We start from the raw sequence: 21,896 nt of genomic DNA, 5'->3' as shown, positions 1-21,896 counted from the left end.
GATTATAATTATAACCGTCAAGTATATATTCTATGAAAATCATCCTAATCTACGTTCATATATGTATCTTGAAAATTACGAAACAACCTATGTACTAATGCCAATGATGATTATTAAATATGCCTTCTTTAATAAAGAGCGTTCAAAGTGCGGTTTACAAATGTATTGTCAACTTTTAATAGCTCTCACGCAGAAGCCACTTAGCCCGTACGTACATTGCGTAATCTTTAGATAATAATTTTTGGATTTTAGTATAACGATAAGAATTTTTGGTCAAATACTTTATACACTATCGTGTTATGCACGCCTAATTACATTTTATATCTTAATATTTGGATTTTGTAGTCAATCGTAAGATACGCTCTTCATTTTTAATTTATTTCTCTCTGCATTAATAGGAATTTCATACGACAGTTTCAAAAGATGATCGCCAACCTCCGACAAAAGACGACATTGTAATAACAAAAGGAATCGAAAACTAGACATGTTATTGGTTTCATGCGTTTCCGAATTTTAAAAATATTTTATAATTTAAACGTTGTTTTTCTTGATATAATTGGTAATTTCCGTAACTGTAAGCTGCTTCAGGTCACTTCCGTTTATAAGATAAAATAGGAGACAAAAGCAATATTTTAATTTTTAAGAGTTTTTTCACGGCGATGAGTAAAAAGAATTGATTTTTTTATTATTATCTTTATTATTATTATTTTATCTAAAAGTTTAACTTTTCGAAAACACATTTCTAGAATTTCGATTTGATTTGAGAAAAAATAACCAAGTTACAACAATTTTCCGGACAAACATATCAGACCCATAAATATACCAAATTAAATCATATCTTCTACACTATGACATAACAAAGCTTATGATAAACTAACTTGTTCTTGGCCAGAAAGTAAATATAAAATAGATCAAGTGTCTTAAATATCGTACTATATTTTCTAATATTGCATGTAAATTAATACCAAATTAGGAATATAACATTAAATATATCTTGAATTTAGCAATTGAAATTTTGGCAATTCTCTCCTATTTTTTTTATTCGCCAAAATACCGTGCATAAAATTGTCTTAAAAGATTGCACACCGTATCTATATTATCTCATGGAAGTACGGTTAATCGTCGGTAAACAATTTTCTATGTTTACTCACCTGTACCCACGTCTACCGTATATTTCCGCTCGAATGCCGGTAAAGATAACAATAGAAATCTGAAGAATAACGTTTGAATGTCCCTTATTTTCCATATTTTCGACATAAAATTACGGTACGGTAAGATTACACGTAATTGGTGGCTTCAAGCCGTTGTTATCGTGGGATGCTCGACGATTATTTACACGTACGCGCTATTGACAGACAGATAGAAGGCTCTTTTCTACATTTTCCAACAAGTGCTTATGCGTACGGCGCCGTAAATCTACCCTCTCAGAAAAGATTTCTAATAACAAAGCTAAAAATTCTTGATACATTTAATCTTATTGCAATCTTGTGCAATATAAAACAATATTAAGATGAGGTCTATAAATCTTATTCTCCTCTATCGAATTAAATAAGATTGACTCACTACTTTGAGGTAAGAGTAGCACATAAAATTTCAACTTATATATTCTTACATTTAAAATAAAAATTTCCTCCATATTATAACACACGACGATTAATCGCTACGCAGTTTGAAATATTACCGATAAAAGACCGTACGATCAAGTGCTCTCTAGAATATTATGAAATTCATCACAAATTTCCATTGAAAAACTACTAATCTAAATTTGTCTGAGAAAATTAATGAGATAGCACCAAGATCATTTATTCTAGATTTAAGACTTTTCCCATTTAAAAAATATAATATTTCCTTCCCAATAATTGTCTCTATATCAATTTTATTTTATGATGTATAGAAGAGTAATAGCATTAAATGTAGAAATCTTTTCTGTGAGTATAACAGAAGTTTTTTGTTAAATACACCCAGAGTTTTATCCCTTATCTTATTCTTTGCAAGTTAATCATCCATTATATTTTTATTTGATCAATACTGAATGATAAGTTATGCATACGTTTCGAAATCATGAAATTATATGAAATTGCTATGCCGTATTAAATATATCATACTAAGAATAATTTAGATATTATAAACTGTATATGGAAGAACAATTTTGCAAGTGCCTAAAAATTTATCTAGATATAAGTCTGAAAATAATTTTGTTGTATAATCAAAATAATTATGATGTACAAGCATGATGAGCACTGCAACAAAAAGTTTTATAATAACATTCTAGCAATCAGTTTGAGCATCCTAAATAATTATTTTGATGGTCTAATAAAATTATTTTCAGATCTGTATTCGGCTAAGTTTTTAAATGCTCTAGCAAAACTGCTTTTTTGTCTAGAAGAAAATCGTCAATATCGCTGATGTAAGTCAATATAAGTCTCCTAAAACAACAACTCTTTATTTCGCGGAAATTAAACACTTTATTAATATTGATAAAAACCCTTGATAGCATATATTAGTTTTACCAATATAGTAATATAGTATCTAAAATAGAGAGAGGAAACCTTGATATTTCGAGAAACTATTTGTAACTTTGGGGTATACGGTCAAATTTAAAACGCTACAAACTTTTTAAAGCATTTTTTGATCAATTAATGAAATTCTTTATTCTAATTGGTCAATTAAATGCTTCGAAATATTTGTAATGTCTGGACCGGTAGGTGGTATGTCGGAACCGGTAAATTATTTTAATTGTTCAATCTATGTACTCAAATAAGCAAAAAGAAAAGAAAATGTCTAAACCCGAAATTCATTGAAATATTCAAAGAATGCAAAGATTTCGAATGCAGATTTCGATCTTGCCCCCCCCCCTCCCCGCTAGGAATTATTAAACATTTTAGTATACAATAGGACACAACTTTGTTCTATTGTAATGTTAAATAAGGAAGGAAAATAAATTTTATTCACACAAAAGCGAAATGTCTTAGACACTTTAAGAAAATCAATCACATCAGTTAAATGCATTAGCCGATCTAATCAGCATTTTCGAAAATGTTTAAAAGAATGAAAAATTTTTATGCGATTGCGATGTAGCCGACGTGAATAATCGCAAAGAAGAAGGACAAAGAGGAAGAAGGAAAGGAAGGTGGAGAAAAAGACGAATGTACGGCTCTCTCCCGATCAGCCGCAGCAGCGTTAAACTTCAACTCTTTCTCGCCGCTTCGTTCTCCTCTCAACTGCGCGGCAGTTAACACCCCGACGGCTGTTTGATCCCGCCAGTAATAAGGCCCATCTCGGGTTGTTTCGCGAGATAGCATCCTCTTCGTTTCGTACTTTTCGTTTTCCTTCTCTTCGCCTTCTCAACTATCCCTCTGCCTCTTCTCACTCGTCTCAGCACTAAAGCGTCTCCTTGTATGCAGCAAACCAATTCGATTCTAACGTCCATTAAAACTAATTATATTTTTCCCATCCATTAATCATTTCCGATTATATCGCGTATCTACACAATTATACATTTAGATTATCTTGCTTAGATATAATTGATAAATTGATTTTTTTTTAATTCCGCATTCATCATCATGTGACTGATATTCAAATTTACTTAAGAATATATTATATTTGAAATTAAGTTTCACTAATTTTTATTTTTCCATTCCATTTTTTCTCGTGTATGATCTATGGCTTCTTTGTTCTTCTCTTCTCTCTTTTATGACCGATTCTTCTACACGTTTATACGTAGATATATCTACATGCGTACCGCGCATCACACATACAGATAACGCACTTATTGTGTATGTTGCTTGTAGTATAAATTGCAGGTAATTGCAGCCCATGGAAGATACCAAAGGCTTTGCTACGATGATGATGGCGATGTTGGCGGGAAAATGGAGGCGAAGAAACGCCAAGTCTAAAATGTTAACTCTATAAACTCTATTTTTTTTTAAATAATAATTTGCTTCTAGAATTGACGAATGTGATGTTTTCTGATCTTTTCTGTGATTTTTCGTTCTCTATGACAGAGAAAATTATCTGTTTAAACTATAATAAAGGTTTATTAGCCTCTTCGATATCCAGTGGATTTGTCGCTTGTTTGTTAGAATAAAGAATGGCTCAGTGATTTATTTGTTTATCATCAAAATAAAAATATATTATAAACGCACTCCCGCAGCAAGGAATTTTTCTGGAAACCATTATTTTTTTCATGACGTGCAAAGAATACATTCATGTTAGCATCAAAGGTATATTGTTATCAAATTTGTGCAGAACGTGAATAATTTATGCTAATGACGTGTATAACATAGAGGAACGCACGTGCTTCCTATTCATCCGCCCGTATACCTGATCAGTTTATATCTATCCAGAGTTATCTGATCGGAAAATCGGACACGAGAATTGCGGTCACCGTATGGGCACCGACTTTCAACGTATTATGGAATTTTACATATATGTCACGGAATTAGTTCGATGGATTTACAATTAATTGGTTAGTGTGAAATTAAGACTTATTGAATTGAATATCTCCTTATTGCTTAATTTCTTTAGCACTTTATATTCTAAATTTATCTATCTTGTACATTTCTTTTTTCGCTGAAAAAAATGGTCTAGTATTAATAAAGCTTAGATGACAGTAAACTTCGGTGAAACAATTTCAATCAAATATTTGATATTAATAAGATAAATTCTTTTAAGTAGTTACATGGTAAATTGAACATATGTATAACACTAGTATACCGTATAAACCGTCAAGGCTTGTTTGCAACAATTGACTGCTCAATTTGTGTATTCTGTTGTTGATAGTGAGGTCAAAAGTAGAATTTTCTTGATTACATTTCTCATAATCTAATATTTGCTTTGATGAATTTCCAAACTTTTATTTACTATTTGGGATATATAATAAGGATTCTTATTGGTATCACTATCATAATAAATACTTGTTGCTTGATGCATTATTGTTATTAAATTGATTACAAATTTAATATTGTGATATTCTCGTTCACTTAGAACTGAGTTGTAAGGCCGAAAATTTAATCGACAAGTTTGATGAACTTGAAAATGTACAATATATAAAATCGCACGAGAAATAAACATTAAAATTCTGTTACAACGAAATAATGCTCATCTTTTAATTTTTAGTTGTTTTCAAATCGGTCAATGTTCTCCCGAAACTCTTTTTTTCTAATTCTGAAATATTCTTTCGACAAACGTCTTTAGGAATAAACTTGTAAAAGATAATGCGATAAAGATGTACACAGAGTGTAGACGTCGCGTCGTACAGTTTGCGGAATACCTTAGTTATTCGCATCAGCGCGCGAATAACTAAGGATTTATCGTCTGTATCGAATATAGATAGATGTTCATACGCTCGGCGTATACTATGTCCAAACACGTATAATCGGACATACTCATAATTATACGAAGCGGACGAGAGAGTCCGCGGTCACATCCAAAGGAAGGATGTTTGAGAAGCCGCGCCTCGAAACGTTCTCTTATTTCTTGGCACCTTCGATTGACAATTCTCAGGCTAACCGCGAGTGAGCGAGCGAGGCTGGATTATTTGCTCTATCTTCGTCGACGAGATCTCTCGTCACCTTCTTTTCGCCGCGGAAACTCTGCCACGCGGCTCCTCTTTCTCTCCTCTTCGTCTCTCCTCCGCGTGTCGATGGCACAAGGATGTACCGAGAATGTACGTTGACTATTACGGCCCCTCGTGCTTTTATAGCCCGTCTGGGTGGCGCACATACCATCGCCATCTTGTTAGCCGCGATTAAATATTGATGCAAGAACCGATATCCAGCTTGAAGTGGTTTTCTCGATGGTTCGCGGAACGGCTCGCGAGAATCTAGGGCGGTAATTTCCAATTACGCGTATCGCTCACCAACTTTTTCTACGCACTCTAATCCGCGTAGATCATGCGCGTTCGAACGGTACGATAGAAATGATTCACTACCGCGAGCGAACCGTTGCATATATAGGATTTATAAATAACCGCGTTGAAGAGCTGGTAAACCGCGATTCCTAACGGCCACGGTGTTAATTTGTTTCCTCGCCGATGCGTGTCCATTATTGTGCAAATTGTCGACGAGGCAGATTGCGCAAACGTCTGACAATGGGGAATCGGCGCGCGCGCGCGCACGAAAAAGAGGGAGAGAGAGAGAGAGAGAGAGACAGAGAGAGACAGAGTGTACGCGGCTGTCCCCATGGGGTGTTAAACCACCCCATCGTTAGTGTGCCGAATCAACCGGAAATTCCAGCTTTCGTCGCTTCCGTATTCATTGAACGGGAGGTGCGCGATGCGATGAAAGAGGGAGAAGAGAGGAGGCCAAGTCGTTTCCGAAGGAATTAGCCAAGGTGAGATAATGCCGAACGTAGACGTGTCAGCTCCCTCTCTCTTGAGTCGGTTCGATTGTCATGAAAATATTTATTATCAGAAAAGAGAGAGAAAGAGAGCGTGAGAGGGAGAGGAGAGGAGAGGAGACAGCACGACAGGACAGCGACCATTGCCAAAGCCTGCACGTTTCCAGATAATTAGAGATCGACGGCTGTCAAGATTCTATGAAGATGCTGCGACAGCTGAAACCGCTATGCAAATCTTCGAAGGTCTATCTATTCATCTACCGGGTTCTATCTTCCGATGCTTCCTACATCGTCGTCCGATTTTTTCAGACGGCGATTTATGGCATTGGTGCTAGTCAAGCTAATGCCAACGTCATAAATCGCCTTCTATACATTACATAAGAATTTATTGATATATGGCCAAAAGTTTTCTTAATCTCTGCATTTTTTATAGGATTCTTTTTAATAACTATTTAACAAAAATACTTTTCATCAATTAACTCTAATAATCGGAATAGGTATTTTTATAGTCTTTCGTGTTGAAACTAAATCCGTGAGTGTTTTATAATGTTTTATAATGTCAAATTTTTGAAAAAAATAAAAAAGAGGTTAAAATTACTAAAAAAACTCTTGTTTCAAATGTATTTTCACCTCTATTTTTCTTAAAAAGTTGACATAGCAGAACATTTTCACTGACGAATCAGGAATCGGATTCAGTGCATCAAATAGTACGTTCAAAGAGAGAGAGAGAATTAAAACTTGTGCCTACCTTTTCTGCATTAATATTTTCACACCTCTTTTGCTTTTCTATCATCTCCGTTACGATATTTGGCGTATTCCTGGTGTGTATCGAGGGAAAATGATTATCTAGCTCGAAAAAAGAATTGGTCGGGGAAAGAGGTGGAGGCGGAGGTAACGAGACGGGAGCGAGACGGGGAAAGATTACCCCGAGACAACCGTGAGGAGATCGCTTTCGGGATCATTAATTATCCTAGAAAGTGCGAGAACGGGCAAGATATATAGGGGGAGGATGGTGGCAGCGAGGAGGGAGAAAGCTGAGCGACGGATAGAAAAGAGAGCGAAGGAGACGGCAAATGTCGCCACTGCAAACCGAAATTACTGTCGAAGATTAATGATCCTCTACGCTTTATTACAAGTATTTATAGACCGATCCTTTAAATTTCTCGTAAAGTTAACTTATTTGCACCGTGCAGCAGTAGCATCATCAAGATATCCAAGGTCTTGCCTGAATATCTACCTACAGAAAATAAATGAAGTAATCTTTTTCTAAAGATCGCATTTTTTTTTATTCTCTGTATCAAACGAGCCGATGTAACACACAGCCACTTGGATTAGATCAGATCCAAGTAATTAGAATTTATTGTCTGAAGTGCCGAGGTTTTTTGTATGTTATAAATTCTTTATTCATCAATTTTTCACGCTTTCGAAAATCCTTTGTATCGTAGCTATTTCGATATATAAAGTGCACAACAATTTATTCAACTAAACAGATTTTGCCTGAATCAATTTATATGTATAGAAAAAAGATCTTTGACCTTTTTTTGAACAATATACAAAAAATATTCTATAGAAAAGAATATCCGATTATAATTGAATTATCTTGCAAAAAAAAAACCAAATCCGCACGGTTCGTTGAGAATAACCGTTTCATTCGAAATATATGGCTCGACCAAAACCGAAATAAAGTATTAATGGTCAGATATTTATCCTATGGGACCATAAATATTATTTTCCATTTTTCTCTGTGAAACGTCATTTTTGAAGAATCTATTTACTTTAGAATAGTTTCTCAATGTAGGTGGATGCTCGTAGAGAAAAGACGGTTTTGTTCAAGTACCTGAAAATTTAGACAGATTCAGATCTGAAAATAATTTTGTTAGATCATTAAAATAATTATGAAGGATATCCAAGCGTGATGAGCAATGCTGCACCAAATTCTAGTATTCTAGCAACCAACTTGAGCATTCTAAGTAATTATTTGAATGCATGGTCTAATAAAATTATTTTTAGATTTGTATCAGGTTAAATTTTCAAATACTTTAACAAAATCGTTCTTTCCATCGTACATTTACATTCGGTGCATTACATTTACTAGTTTTCGTAAATTACGTACCGACTGCTTCTTTTGAAATGTAGTTTTAGACTGAGGAGGAAATAGTAATATCACAAATGTAATTAATAACAAATGTAATAATGTTTCGTAGTGTTTTAAGGTTCTTATTGGCATCATTATTATTATACTAAATTGATTATTAATTCATTTAAAGTATAAATATTAATACATTTATAAAAATGGAAATAAGAAGAAAACATCCGTAAGAAGAAAAACAAGACTTCTCGAGTATTTCACGACGTGATGAGAAGATTCGCTAGAATCGAAAAAAATACGCAAAACTGAACGTACATTATATACCGATATATTATCGCAACGTACCCGCATACCAATGGTACTCATCGGCATTAATTAACTTCGGTTCAAACGTTTGCTCTACGTATGATGAAAAAAACTGGCGGAATGAAAAAAAAAAGACAACGTGCCTTCTTTAAATAAATCGCTGGGAGTGACGGGGTTGTGGGAAGGAAGATTAATGAGCGCGGTGTGTCGTTCGATTCGATACGTCGAATTAACGCGGGACAGAAACGAAGTTGCGTGTATCGGTTATTAATGACTTACGGGGGTCTGCCAATGTAAATGTTAGCGATGCCACGCGTACTTTGGCGTAATCGTCGCTTTGAATCGCTTAGAGACAAGAGTCCGTACCGTGAATGCCTCGGCCGATGTGCGGCCGTGAATCGAACGATAATGATGGAAACGACGATTAATTGGCCGTAATTGGGCGTATCGACGACAATAGCGTTTAAGCGCACGTTAATTACATACGTGGCATTAAAAAAAAAAAGATAAATGTGGAGAAGGAATTTTTCCGCACTTTTACAACCGCGCGTCCTGGGATCTCATTTTGAATACATTTAACGATTTACGCAGCAAACTCGTTTTCAGGAAACTAAATCGTTATTCGCTCGTCTCTCTGCGGAGGCTAAAACGAATTCCAGTCGCGCTCGTTGCGCGTATACACGCGTACGTGGAGGGCGTGGGGATGAAAAAATCAACCACCGCCCTCCGTTCCCTGAGTGGCAGGTTCGCTAATACATACCCTTGCGTCCCGCCGCGTTCTCGCGTTCTCTCCTGCGAGCAATATCGCCCCGGTTTCGCCGATGTACCAAGATAGACGAAGACAGAAACGGTAGGGTCGCCGGTTAACGATGATACGGGTAACCAGGCAGAGGCAAAGAGGGAGAGAGAGAAAGAGAGAGAAAGCGCAAGCCCATAATGTTGGGGGAGGATCCGACTATCTCGTGCCAATCTTCTCCGCGTTTTCTCACACGCATATTCTTTCCCTTCCTTTAAATACATTAAAACAGGGACTCGAACTCATATATGTATAATATCGATCCGGTTAATTTTCGACGGATTGCGAACGCAGGAAAATACGTTTCAGATATTGCACTTTTGTTGCTTGGAAATATACAATAGAACGAGATTACATCAGCCTATTTAATATTGGTTAATAATGTAATAAACTGTATTGTAAATACTTTCAAAATTGCTTTTAATTTTCAGGGATTTCTATTACTACTAATACTATTATAATACTATTGTAATGCTATTATAGCGAAGAAAGTGAGTCTCTAAAGACAAGATAGGAGCCTTTGAAGAAACGAAGAAATGCTATGTGACCTAACTTAGAGAATTGAATATTAATATAATCACGTTTTCCAAATACAAAAATTTTAACTAAGACCGATTTTAACACAAATACAAAATGCATTTCATTTTGCATCTATATGTGCATGTACCTTATTTACTGTATATGTAGATACATTTTATTGTCTGTTAAATGCACAGATGATGAAGGTCAAAAGTTTTCATAGAATTTTTCAATTGTCTATAGAATCTACAGACAAAGTCATACTATTCTTCAACTAAACATTTTTCTATTTTTAGACAACAAGAATGTAGGAAAATTATAAAGCCTTTTATGTTCACGATGGTAGAAATCGTTCCGAGGTCTCGGACAGAGAGAGAATTGATCAATAGCAATAGAACAATTAGCCAACTGATGAATGCGATTGGTCAAACCTCTCTTTGTCCAAGATCTCGGACCGATTTCTAGCATCGACACAAGACCAAACAAAACGTTCAATATAACTTTCTTAATGGTTCAATATAATTATTTTCAGATTTTTACTTCAGTAAAATCGTTTTTTCGTGTTTATTTCGAATAGATAAATTTTTTGAATTTTGAATAAATCATTTTTTAAATAGTTACAAAATTGGATTTTTTCTAAAACACATTGTGTATTAGAATCATATCATAAATAGAATCATCCATTTAGGAACATAATCATAATTTTTAAATTACAAAAATTATATAAAATTTTTTATTCTTTTTCAGATTTATTCAAAGATCATTGATAACATCGGGATAAATTATTTCTCGATAAGGCAACTTTTACTAAATTATATAACAGAATCTTGCATAAAAATTATAATCCGGAATTATGTAAGTATATTTACAAAATTAGATTTTTGGAAGTATTGATTCATTATCAAATATTGATGTAAAACAATAATTAATTAATTTTGCAATTATTTGCACCATTAATTTCGAAATATTACGGTAAAACTATAACGATATGATGAATCATTTTATTAATGATATAAAGTAATTAGAAAATTAAATTTTTTAAAGAAATTGTTCAACATAAAAATATAATTATAAAAAATATTATGTATAAAACTTGTAGAAATATAATTAATCCATATACACGCTTACAAAAATATGTAATTATTTTTTAATTATAATAGAAATATTGCAAATATTATACATTCAATACGGCAAAATTTTCAATAAAAAATCAAATAATTTTGAAATAATTGTAAAATATTTGTACTTTAAATTAGAATTTAATTTTTTACAAATACTATTTAAAAATTTTATTCCTACAAACAATTGCATTATGGTTATCATCTTGGTGCAATTATTGCAAAATTTTCGTCAATTCAAGATGCCATATTATCATGTATTGTACATTAATATAATTTGCTCAATATGTCTAATGGGCTTTTTATATTGGTCGCTGGTATTGAAGAACGTTACCAAGTTAAGCACTACGAAAACAGAGATTGTTGAGCCATCTATTGGTGACATTTATCGTTCTATATAATTATTATTTTTTTACTATATATTCAATATTTATTTTCTTAATTGCCAAACCAGGTACAAATAAATTCAATTAAAGCGTAAATATCAAATAATGAGCGTACAAGATAAGATTAATTAATCGCTTTTTGTGAAACCGATTCCACTTAAATCTATCGCGAAGCAAGTTACAACAAAGGCAATTACGCGAATGGATTTAAATAAAACAAATTTAAAGGCGAAATTTTTGCTGAGGTAATTATATTCTGTACTTGGCGACGTTGTGTTAATTAAATGATTTTCAATGGCATAAGAAAAAAATCAAATATTTTTAAGAAAAATATTTGTCCAATCGTAAAAATTAACAATAACGTGTGAAATGCTCCGAACAAATTTCTCCAGCTGATCTCCAGCTGTATTGTTTACAACTCATTAATTTCGATCTTATGATAATAATGATTACATGACTCTGCTGTTAAAGCAGATGACCACTGACAACAGCTGCCACCTTCCCAATTTTCAGTTAGAAAATCCGAATCTACTTACTCTCTGATGTTGCAATAGATGAAAAAAAAATTTAACAATTCTTTATAATTTTTATAATCTTTTTTTTTTAAATAGTGCAAAAAACATCTGATATGGTCAAAATCTTATGAATGAAATAAATAGAAAAATTGAACTTCTGTGAGACACGTTACGTACATTATGACTTTTAGTATGGAGCAGACAAAGTAGCTGCGAGGAATGCTTTGTCTAGTGGAACAATATATGAGAAGTATTGTGCTGAAAAGAGTGCTAGATTTAAAAAAAAAGATTAATTATATATTTTTTGGTAAAGTATATGTACAGATATGGTTTCTATCTTCCTGTTAAATTTGTGATGCTCAAGAAGAATAGAGAAATCCGTCACGTATGAAAGGTTAAGATACACGAGCCCAGATTGAAATTACGAATACTACGATATTCTTAATGGGATTTCAAATAATATTACAAATAATGTTGAATGACAGAAAGCGACTTGTTGGCGTCTTTAAATATAAAAGATTACGATTATGGCTTTGTTAACGATTGCTCGTTAATGATATCGCAATTGAAAATTATCATGTTCAAGTAGTTGTTGATTGCAAATGTACTTTGCAGTATTAAGCAATGTATTAGAGAAACTGCATTATCTTAATTTAATGTACTCCCTCTTTCGATATCACGAAAGGCATGACTGTCGTTGAACAACGATAACGCGGTGCAATGTACCGACTGGCGTCGTGAGCCAAGGCAAAATATGTCTTCGTACTCGAGCGAGCTGTCACACTCGCAGGAATATCTGAGCTTTCGCAGCTCCATACCGCTCAGGAAAATCGTCGTCGATGCCGATGGTGCCAAGGTATTATTTCGTACAGTTATTAATTTTCAATTGCTCATTCAAATTCTTAGTTGTTCACTGCTCAGTTGTTTTTGTTTTTTTATTTTTACCATTGATTTACGCCAAGTGGCCTCGCAATTCTGATAAGCGTTTTTAAGCACAGAAATAAAAAAAACATCTTGAAATATTTCCGTGATTGTTTCAGGGATGGAAAGTTTATGATTCTAATCCAAAAACTATCAAGTGTCCACTTATATGTCTTCCACCAGTCTGCGGTACCGCTGATATTTTTTTTAGACAAATATTAGGTCTGGCTGCCAAAGGTTACAGAGTTATCTCGGTGAGTTAAAGGTATTCTCTAAATCTTGTAGAATAAAAAAAATCATTCAAAAATTGCACAAATATTTTTAGAGTGACATGTTATTCTACGAGATTTAGAGAGATTTATGTTCCAATAAGCATTTAAATATATGTAAAATATAACAAGAGATCTAATTACATCTCTCGCTTATATAAATTGAACAGAGGTAATTAAGAACTTAATTTTTATAGGCCGAAGCACCGGTATATTGGAGTATAGACGACTGGTGCGACGGATTCAGAAAACTATTAGATTATTTACAACTTGATAAAGTCCATCTTTTTGGCACTTCCCTAGGTCAGAATATATATATATATATATATATATATATATATATATATATATATGTGTGAGATATTTTCCTTTAAAGTAATCAAATAAACGCAAGTTACGAATTTTATATTTATAGGTGGTTTCTTGGCACAAAAATTTACAGAGATAAATATAGACTGCCCTAGAGTTGTGTCTCTGATTTTGTGCAATACCTTTACAGATACATCTGTGTTCAGTTACAATGACTCAGCAGCAGTGTAAGTAGAACATTTTCAATTATAACTTTAATGTAAGGCATATATGAACAATTGTATGTGCAATGAGACTTAAAGTCTTTTTCCTTTTTACAGTTTCTGGATTTTACCTTCATTAGTACTGAAAAAAATGGTAATGGGGAATTTTGCAACGGAACAAGTCGATGGAGAAATTATAGAAGCGATTGATTTTATGGTGGAACGGGTAAATTTTCTTTGAATTTTCTTTAAGTTGATGGAGAAAGTAAAAGGCGCAAAGAAAAAAGATTTTTATTTTAGAAATGTACATGTGCATCTATATTATATTTTAATCATGATTTATAGTTGGAGAGTTTAACGCAACCAGAATTGGCGTCTCGTTTAACAATGAATTGCATAAATTGTTACGTGCAACCTCAAAAGATATGTCATTTACCTGTGACAATAATAGACGTCTTTGATGAATATGCATTATCGAATGCGGTTAGAGAAGAAATGTATAAATGCTATCCAAATGCAAAACTAGCACACTTAAAAAGTGGTGGAAATTTTCCATATTTAAGTCGAGCTGCTGAAGTTAATCTACATTTGCAGGTAAATTTATAATAATTATTAAATCAAGTGTTAAATCAATAACACACACACACCCATACACATACACACAAATTACCAAAGCATTTGTTTTCAGATTCACTTGAGACAATTTGAAGGTACGGAATATACGGCTTTAGAAAAAATTAAGATATAGCACAACGCGCATTTACGTTAGGAAAAATAATAAAATATGTAATAAAACTAGAAACTATATTCTGTAAATATTAATTAAACAAAGATCCTCCTTTGCTCACGTGCGGATATTAAGACTATAAACAACCTCTATGTCGTTAAGTTAGATATGTTATTCCTTAAAACAATTCTCCGTGGAATATGCGTTATAGAATTTATAAATAATCTAGAATATAAGTATATTATCAGGAATTATATAATATTTGTACCATTATTTAATATTTCGTTATTTTGTTATCTAATATTTCGTTGTTTAAATATACAAAAAGCATTTATATTTTGTAACTTGATCTCATTTTAATTATGAAAAAGATCTCATTTTAATTGTAAAAAAAGAATCTTTTATGAATTATATTCATAAACTGAAACTCTTCAAACGTTAATAATTTATAGTATATTGTTCTTAAGAAAAATAAATAATATATTTATAAAATAAGAAATATGCTTTAATTCTTTTAGTATACGCAAAATATTTGTAATTACATCTCTATAAATTTAATAATAAAATATTCTCAACAATTACATCTTATTGCTTACATATTATTGCTTGTTGCCCATTATCCATACTAGAATTTAATATTTTCATAAAATTTAAATTCTATTATTTTTATATTTTATATTTATATTCTATTATTTTTATTATATTTTTCTTTAGAAATTGTTATTTCTCTTTATTATGGTACAATAATAGAAGTGACCATAGTTTGCTAGGTTGCTTGACCGGGAGACCGTATAAGAACTTGCTTCGTATCGATTTCTTCGAGCGTACCTCTCTCGCATTTCTCTTTTGCAATCTCAGATTACAGGGCCTGTTTTACCAAGTATACGTATACGACGTTATTTCCCATGTTAGTTGTTTGGAATTTTTCTTTCTTCCCATTACTTTATAATAGAATTTTAATTATTGGTAATTAATTAATAATTATATATAGTTTCAACTTCTTGTCCTACAGAGTGTTCCCAGATTTTCCGTACAAATTTTAATAATATGTTGTATAAAATAAAAAAAAAAATTTTATAAATATAAATACGAGTCAGAAATTGTTTTTTTTTTATTAGAGTAAAAATATGAAATCGCAGTTACGCCGATAATAGTTTGTATTAGTTCATATCTTGATGTAACTTGATAAATTCGATAAATTTAGTATTTACTATTTGAAACAATTAAACATAAAATAAACATTAACTGGCATTAAATGATACGTTGTTTGATACCATTAATCTAAATCATTTTTTTCTAGCCGTGTTTATTATTTGAAACGATTAAATTCAATATTATATGCCAAGCTTCTATATTGACAGGCGAGCGACATTTTAAAATATAAATTTAGGTAAAAATTTTAAAAAGCATTTTAAGACTTATATTTATATAATATTTCTGTTATTCAACTCATAAAGCAAACCGTTAGTTTATATGGAAAATCCGAAAATGTATTAAAGATGTATTAAAGATGTTATCTGTTTGCTTGATTTATTTTTATGATTATATGCTTTTCTAACAATATTGCTAAAGAATTCAATTTTGCATTTTCATTAAAATATTCTCGCAAATACAACAAAAATTTGTATTCATAGATGTAAGAAACATTATTTTATTTTGTGTATAAAAAGTGACAAAAGCATTCATTAAAAAAAATTAATGAGAGATTTGACTTGTTCGATGAGCAGATAAGTATCGACATAACGATAAGATTACCGTTATCATTGGCTACTCGAATATTATGTCGTAGTAATGCGTCTGATAGTTTGACGTTATCTTTTGTAAAGAACGATGTGTACGTTTCAGAGCTCAGTCTCGTCAGTCTCTTACCTGCACGTGACGCGAACAGACAGCCGGTATCCAATATCGCGGTATTCGTCGTGACATGTGGCGGTAACGTTAATTTTAATCGTTTTTATGACACGTTTAAGAGACCAATATTGCTCAGATAGATACGTCACGCTAATTTCAATCCGATAACGTTCGCGAAATGTCTTCTCAGTCATGAATTAGAGCACGAGTTAGTGAGGTATGCTGAGTAGTACTAGACAGTGTATTATCTAAATATTTGTGTTATTTTACGTATTATTCGTATTCTCATTCGTTTCCTTTATAGGTTTTAAATATAAGAAACGATACAGAATTGTACATTCACAAAAAGTTTAATCTTTATATTATAAAAAATCAATTCCTATTTATGAATATATGTGCGCGCGTGTGTGTGTGTGCAAAGGTGTGAGTATGTTTTATGTAAAGATCTAAATTTCTGATCGAAGTTGATACTCAATCTTTTTTAGCTATATTAATTTTAATAAAGCGCAATTTGTTACGTCAAAAAATATTATTATCATAATAAGGTATTACCTTATTACGATCATAATAATCCGTTATTAATCCCTCGCGTGATATTGCGAAATATTGATGACGTAAATTTATCTGTGATCATCACGTAACTGTCTTAAGAAACTATTATCCTAAAGGAAAATAGCTTGAAGCAAATTCAAGTGAAAGGAACGTTGACCACAGGTTTGCCTTAGAAAGAAATAACATCATCAAACATTTATCTTTGCATTATAAATCATAAAACTCGTACTATTTAATTTTTGTGTAACATTTTTACATAATTGAAAATTTCTCCTTCCTACATTTGCGAAATCTTATAATTGTCTCGACAGTAGCGTATGTCCAAAATCAGGATATAAAATGATTTAAAGACATCTTACAGATATCTTTCAGCATGGCTTAAAAACATCTTTTCAAAACGTCTATTGTTCTGATTTTAGACATAGTTATTATCTATAGCATAAGATGAGAGAGGACGCTATTATGAATCAACAGCGATTCTTGATGCTTAATAATATTTTTCATGTAAATTTTTACAATTGCCAATTTATGCAATTGCGCGATTATTTGTCAGTCTCTGAAATACAATCTGAAGCTAAAGTATGTAATATTACAAGTTAAATTGACAAGCAATATTTAATAATATTTTAATGCTAGCAAGTATCTTTAAAATACTGCAAAAAATTTTACTTGTGATATTATAATTATAAATGCTGACCGACAACGGTGCTTTCTCATCTTTACATTTGACAATTTCATCCTTTTATAATATGTTGTAATTTACTTGTGATTATTATGTTAGTTTTTTATGGTTTATAGTTTTCATTTCCTGCAGACATCATAAGAATGCCATTTGTGAAAACAGTATTGTAATGGATTCACCAGAATTGTGCTGTTTTTAAATCTGTATCTAAACAATACGCTCATTAAAAAAAAAAAAAAAAAATGGATAACGAACGAAGACCTCTCATGGACAATGGAAGAGTAGTGATATCGACGAAAATCGCTTACGCTCTTGGACACATTTTTAATGATCTTGCAGCTGCAATGTGGTTCTCCTATACTTTAATTTACCTCCAACGAGTCGCATTGTTAGAACCTATTGTTGCGGGAGCGCTTCTACTCTTAGGTATGTATCGATTCATTCACGCGTGAACAAAGCTACGTTAGTCATAATATTGATTAATGTTCAAACGATTTCCATTCAAGGACAAATCGTAGATGCCATAATGACACCTGTATTCGGTTTCCTGGTCGATCGTTATTGTAAAAAGAAAATTTGGCATGCAGTCGGTTCCATTATGGTTACTTTATCCTTCCCCGTAATATTCGGTGGTTTTGTCAATTTATCTGCCACCATTGCTATGCTTTTGTATGTCACGAGTATTACGATATTCCAAACGGGTTGGGCGGCCGTACAAATCTCTCATCTCTCAATGATACCCTCGTTAACTAATTCCGTTCTAGCTCGAGCTGATTTAACCGCAATAAGGTATGTGGGACTCTAAGCAATTGCCGACGAGAGAAAAGTTTTTCCAACTCGAAAATTCAGGAATAAATAAAATTATGAAACTGTGGCAATGCATAAAGAATATACCCAGAGAATTTGATATGTAACACATTTCTGTCATTTATTTCTATTTTCTTTTATTGTCCCAATTTACTCAGAAAAAATCAAATTTACATATATTCTTATGTTTAGTTTTATGTTAAAAGAAATTTGGACACATATGAAAGTTAAAAATAACAAAATATTATTTAATTTAAGGAATTGATTTAAAATTGATTCTTTAATATTTAACAGAATATTCTCTATGTATTGCCAAAGTTTCATAATTTTCCAACTTTTGAGTTAGGGAGTAGCTAGATTTATCTAAATATTAATTCAAGACGAATTTAATCGTAGATACTCTGCTCAAGTTGGTGCAGCCGTGATGACTTTCGTGGTAACATGGATAATTCTACCAACTAATGGCGAATCAATGGTTCAATTAGATCAGCAAGATGACTATAAATTTAGAGTAGGTATTATGAGAAAAAAAAGATCATAAAAGAAAAGATGTACATGTGATTTTGATTTGCAGAACATCGTCTTAATTGTTACAACTCTCGGTCTAACCGCGACTGTCTTTTTTCACATTTTTCTGAAAGCGAATCTCTTGGAGCAAACAATAGTCTCGAAACTGAACATCGAAGAGCCAACCAAACTGTCGGATGTTTCAATGAATCATCGAATGTTTTGGATCGATATCCCGATTTTATTGAGAGTCGCGATGCTATACGTGGCAAGCAGATTATTTATCACTCTTGCTACAGTATATTTGCCGTTGTATATAGAAGAGACGAAAGTCGGCGGTAAACAAGCGTTGGCCAGCGTGCCGTTGGTCTCGTACGTATCTTCATTCACCGCCGCTTTGTTACTCAAATATATCAATAGACTTTATGGTACCAAGGTAATATTTTATTGATAAGAAATTCAAGCAGAACAACAAGTCACGATTACATCAAGACGATTAAAATTAATCGTAATTGATTGAAAAGTGACTTTTAATCATTTTTTTAAAAGCTATTTTGATGTCATAATAACTTTTTGTTTTGCTTGAGAAAAGAAAGAAAAGCGAAAATGTTGGATGTATATTTGTCTCGTTGAATCGTAGGCTTGCTACTTTCTCGGCGCTGTAATTGGTATAGCCGCTGCCATTGTTACGGAATTTGTCGAAAGTAACACAATGGTCGTATATGCTATCGCCGTATTAATTGGTGCAGGTAGCTCTATCACGATGGTTACCGCATTAAGTGTCACCGCCGAATTAATTGGCTCTCGAACGGAACGGAGTGCGTTCGTATACTCGATCGTCACTTTTCTGGATAAAATTATCACTGGTCTCGTGGTAATGTTGATCGAAAAATGGTAAGTAAAGCACATCAAACAATAGGCCACACTGAGATAAAAAGTTGTGAGCTTTTCAATATGATTTTTTTTAAATTTCTTCTTTTTGATCAATTTCTTTAGTTCAAATATTTTATGTATTTAAGTTGAACTGAAAAAATTTAATCCAGTTAAAAAATTTAGTCAAGTTAACTTTTCTCACAATACAGATTTGGTTTCATTATAATTAATTGTAGTCTTCCCACAATATATCAATCAAAAATTGTTATCAACAACTTTTTTTTATTTTAAGAAATTTACTTTATGATTCTTAGATAAACAATGCAAATTTGGTAATTACTTCAATACTTTAATCCAGTTTTTATTTTTTTCAGGAGATGTAACGACAAGGAACTTTGTCCTACTTATAATCGAGATACATTATCCATCGTTTGTGCCACCTCAATGATACTGGGACTTATAACTTTGCTATCTGTATCACGTTGTCTAACTTGAAAAATTAATGAATTTATATATTTTTTATATTACGTGCTGTTTGTAAAATATATTTCTTAATGATACTGGCAAATGATAAAGATATTTGATATTTCTTATCTCTATTGCATTGTTTTTTATAATCATAATCGGTGGTAATAGTAAAAGCAAGTCAACTTGAGAAGACATTCTTCGCCACTTTTGCTGACTTTAATCAACGCTCCTCTTTTTTTATAGTATGGTGATTTCTTTATTATTTATTATTTCTTCATTATGTATAATTTATTATAGATAATATAATTTACTTGTGACACTGCATAACACATATTTTAATAGTTTAGATTCGGATTCAGAGCATCAAAAAAAGAATTCTATGGTCTGATCTCAAAATCAAACATTAAATTTTTTGTGCGCCTGTGTAATTAATATAGCAATATAATAATATAACAAAAAATAGAAAATATATGACATAGAATTGTGAAATATGCTACGATTAAACAGCTTATACATATTTTATTATATTTTTTTATATTGATTGTATTCAGCAGAAAAAGTAACTTTGTAATTAATTTTTTATTATGATTGGTCCATGTCTAACATTTAGATGCAATGAGATACTATAAACAAAATCAATTATATCAAAGAATATTACTTACAACAATTGCAAAGTCCCCTTTTCTGCTAAACACAACCATTGAGACATTATGTAGTCAATATCTGTAAATCCCGTTGATAATTCCTTTGGTAGTCCAAAAGCGTGATTAGATAGACAAAGACGTCTAAAGGCCTTTCATATTCTCCAGTTAACTTAAATGACCAGTTAAGTGTCAACCATAATTGGTTATTTCTGGTCAATTTTACTTAAAGTTTGAGTAGTTCACATTTGAAATTAATTTTTTCTTTCTTTTCTAAGAACTTATTTTTCAAACTTTGTACATGACTTCCATATACTACCCAGGATGTGTGTGTAAAATTTTAAGAATAAGTCCCTCTTAGATGGAAAGTTATAAAAAAATTAATTTCGAAGGTAGGATTTTCAAACTTAATTTACTTATGACTTTCTTTCTAAAAAGATATTATTCTTAAAACATTACATACACATCCTGGATAGTATGAAGTAGTTACCTGCAAAGTTTGAAGAATAAGTCCTTCTTAGAAAAAATTATGAAGAATTTATTTTAAAGGTAGACGCTGTTCGAAAACAAATTGCTTATAACATTCCATCCAAGAGAGACTCATTCTTAAAAAATTGCACACATCCTGGGTAATATGTGAAAATTACATGTAACATTTGAAGAGTAAGTCCCTGTTAGAAAAGTTATGAAAAATTTATTTCAACAGTAGATGCTGTTCGAAATTAATTTGCTTATAACATTCTATCTAAGAGAAACTCATTCTTAAAAAATTGCACACACGTCCTGGGTAATATGTGGAAATTACATACAACATTTAAAGAATAAGTTCCTGTTAGAAAAGTTATGAAAAATTTATTTCAAAGTTTCTTAAAATTAATTAGCTCATGACTTGTTTTCTAAAAGAATGTCATTCTTAAAACATTGTATACATGTCGTAGACAGTATAAGGTAATTACCTGCAAAGTTTGAAAAATAAATCCCTCTTGGAAATAGTTATGAAAAATTGATTTCAAAGGTA

At 32.0% G+C, this 21,896-nt stretch overlaps 3 protein-coding genes across 7 annotated transcripts in view; 2 read left to right on the top strand and 1 right to left on the bottom strand.

Moving 5' to 3' along the window:
• The window catches only part of LOC105195106 (protein dead ringer), a 133,453-nt gene that overhangs the window by 110,560 nt on the left and 997 nt on the right, over positions 1-21,896 (bottom strand). The window lies entirely within an intron of this gene.
• Positions 12,192-14,969, top strand: LOC105195105 (maspardin). 2 transcript variants are annotated; one of them, XM_026133539.2, is made up of 8 exons: positions 12,212-12,375; positions 12,754-12,924; positions 13,109-13,243; positions 13,456-13,561; positions 13,674-13,794; positions 13,888-13,996; positions 14,116-14,364; positions 14,459-14,841. In XM_026133539.2, exons 2-8 carry the CDS (start codon positions 12,823-12,825, stop codon positions 14,516-14,518), a joined length of 882 nt encoding a protein of 293 aa, XP_025989324.1. In that variant the 5' UTR covers positions 12,212-12,375; positions 12,754-12,822; the 3' UTR covers positions 14,519-14,841. The 2 variants fall into 2 exon arrangements, with proteins under 2 accessions (XP_039305839.1, XP_025989324.1); XM_039449905.1 differs by having other exon boundaries at positions 12,192-12,924; positions 14,446-14,969.
• LOC105195103 (major facilitator superfamily domain-containing protein 12) lies at positions 16,326-20,362 on the top strand. Of its 4 annotated transcripts, XM_026133540.2 has the most exons (8): positions 16,347-16,565; positions 16,653-16,771; positions 17,699-18,008; positions 18,089-18,371; positions 18,786-18,900; positions 18,964-19,332; positions 19,537-19,790; positions 20,144-20,362. In XM_026133540.2, exons 3-8 carry the CDS (start codon positions 17,825-17,827, stop codon positions 20,262-20,264), a joined length of 1,326 nt encoding a protein of 441 aa, XP_025989325.1. In that variant the 5' UTR covers positions 16,347-16,565; positions 16,653-16,771; positions 17,699-17,824; the 3' UTR covers positions 20,265-20,362. The 4 variants fall into 4 exon arrangements, with proteins under 4 accessions (XP_011158643.1, XP_025989325.1, XP_025989327.1 ...); XM_011160341.3 differs by lacking the exon at positions 16,653-16,771 and having other exon boundaries at positions 16,326-16,429; XM_026133542.2 differs by lacking the exon at positions 16,653-16,771 and having other exon boundaries at positions 17,715-18,008.

Source organism: Solenopsis invicta, chromosome 5 (genome assembly GCF_016802725.1).
Source record: "Solenopsis invicta isolate M01_SB chromosome 5, UNIL_Sinv_3.0, whole genome shotgun sequence".
Taxonomy (NCBI): Eukaryota; Metazoa; Arthropoda; class Insecta; order Hymenoptera; family Formicidae; genus Solenopsis; species Solenopsis invicta.
This window is presented reverse-complemented; position numbering and strand designations above follow the sequence as displayed.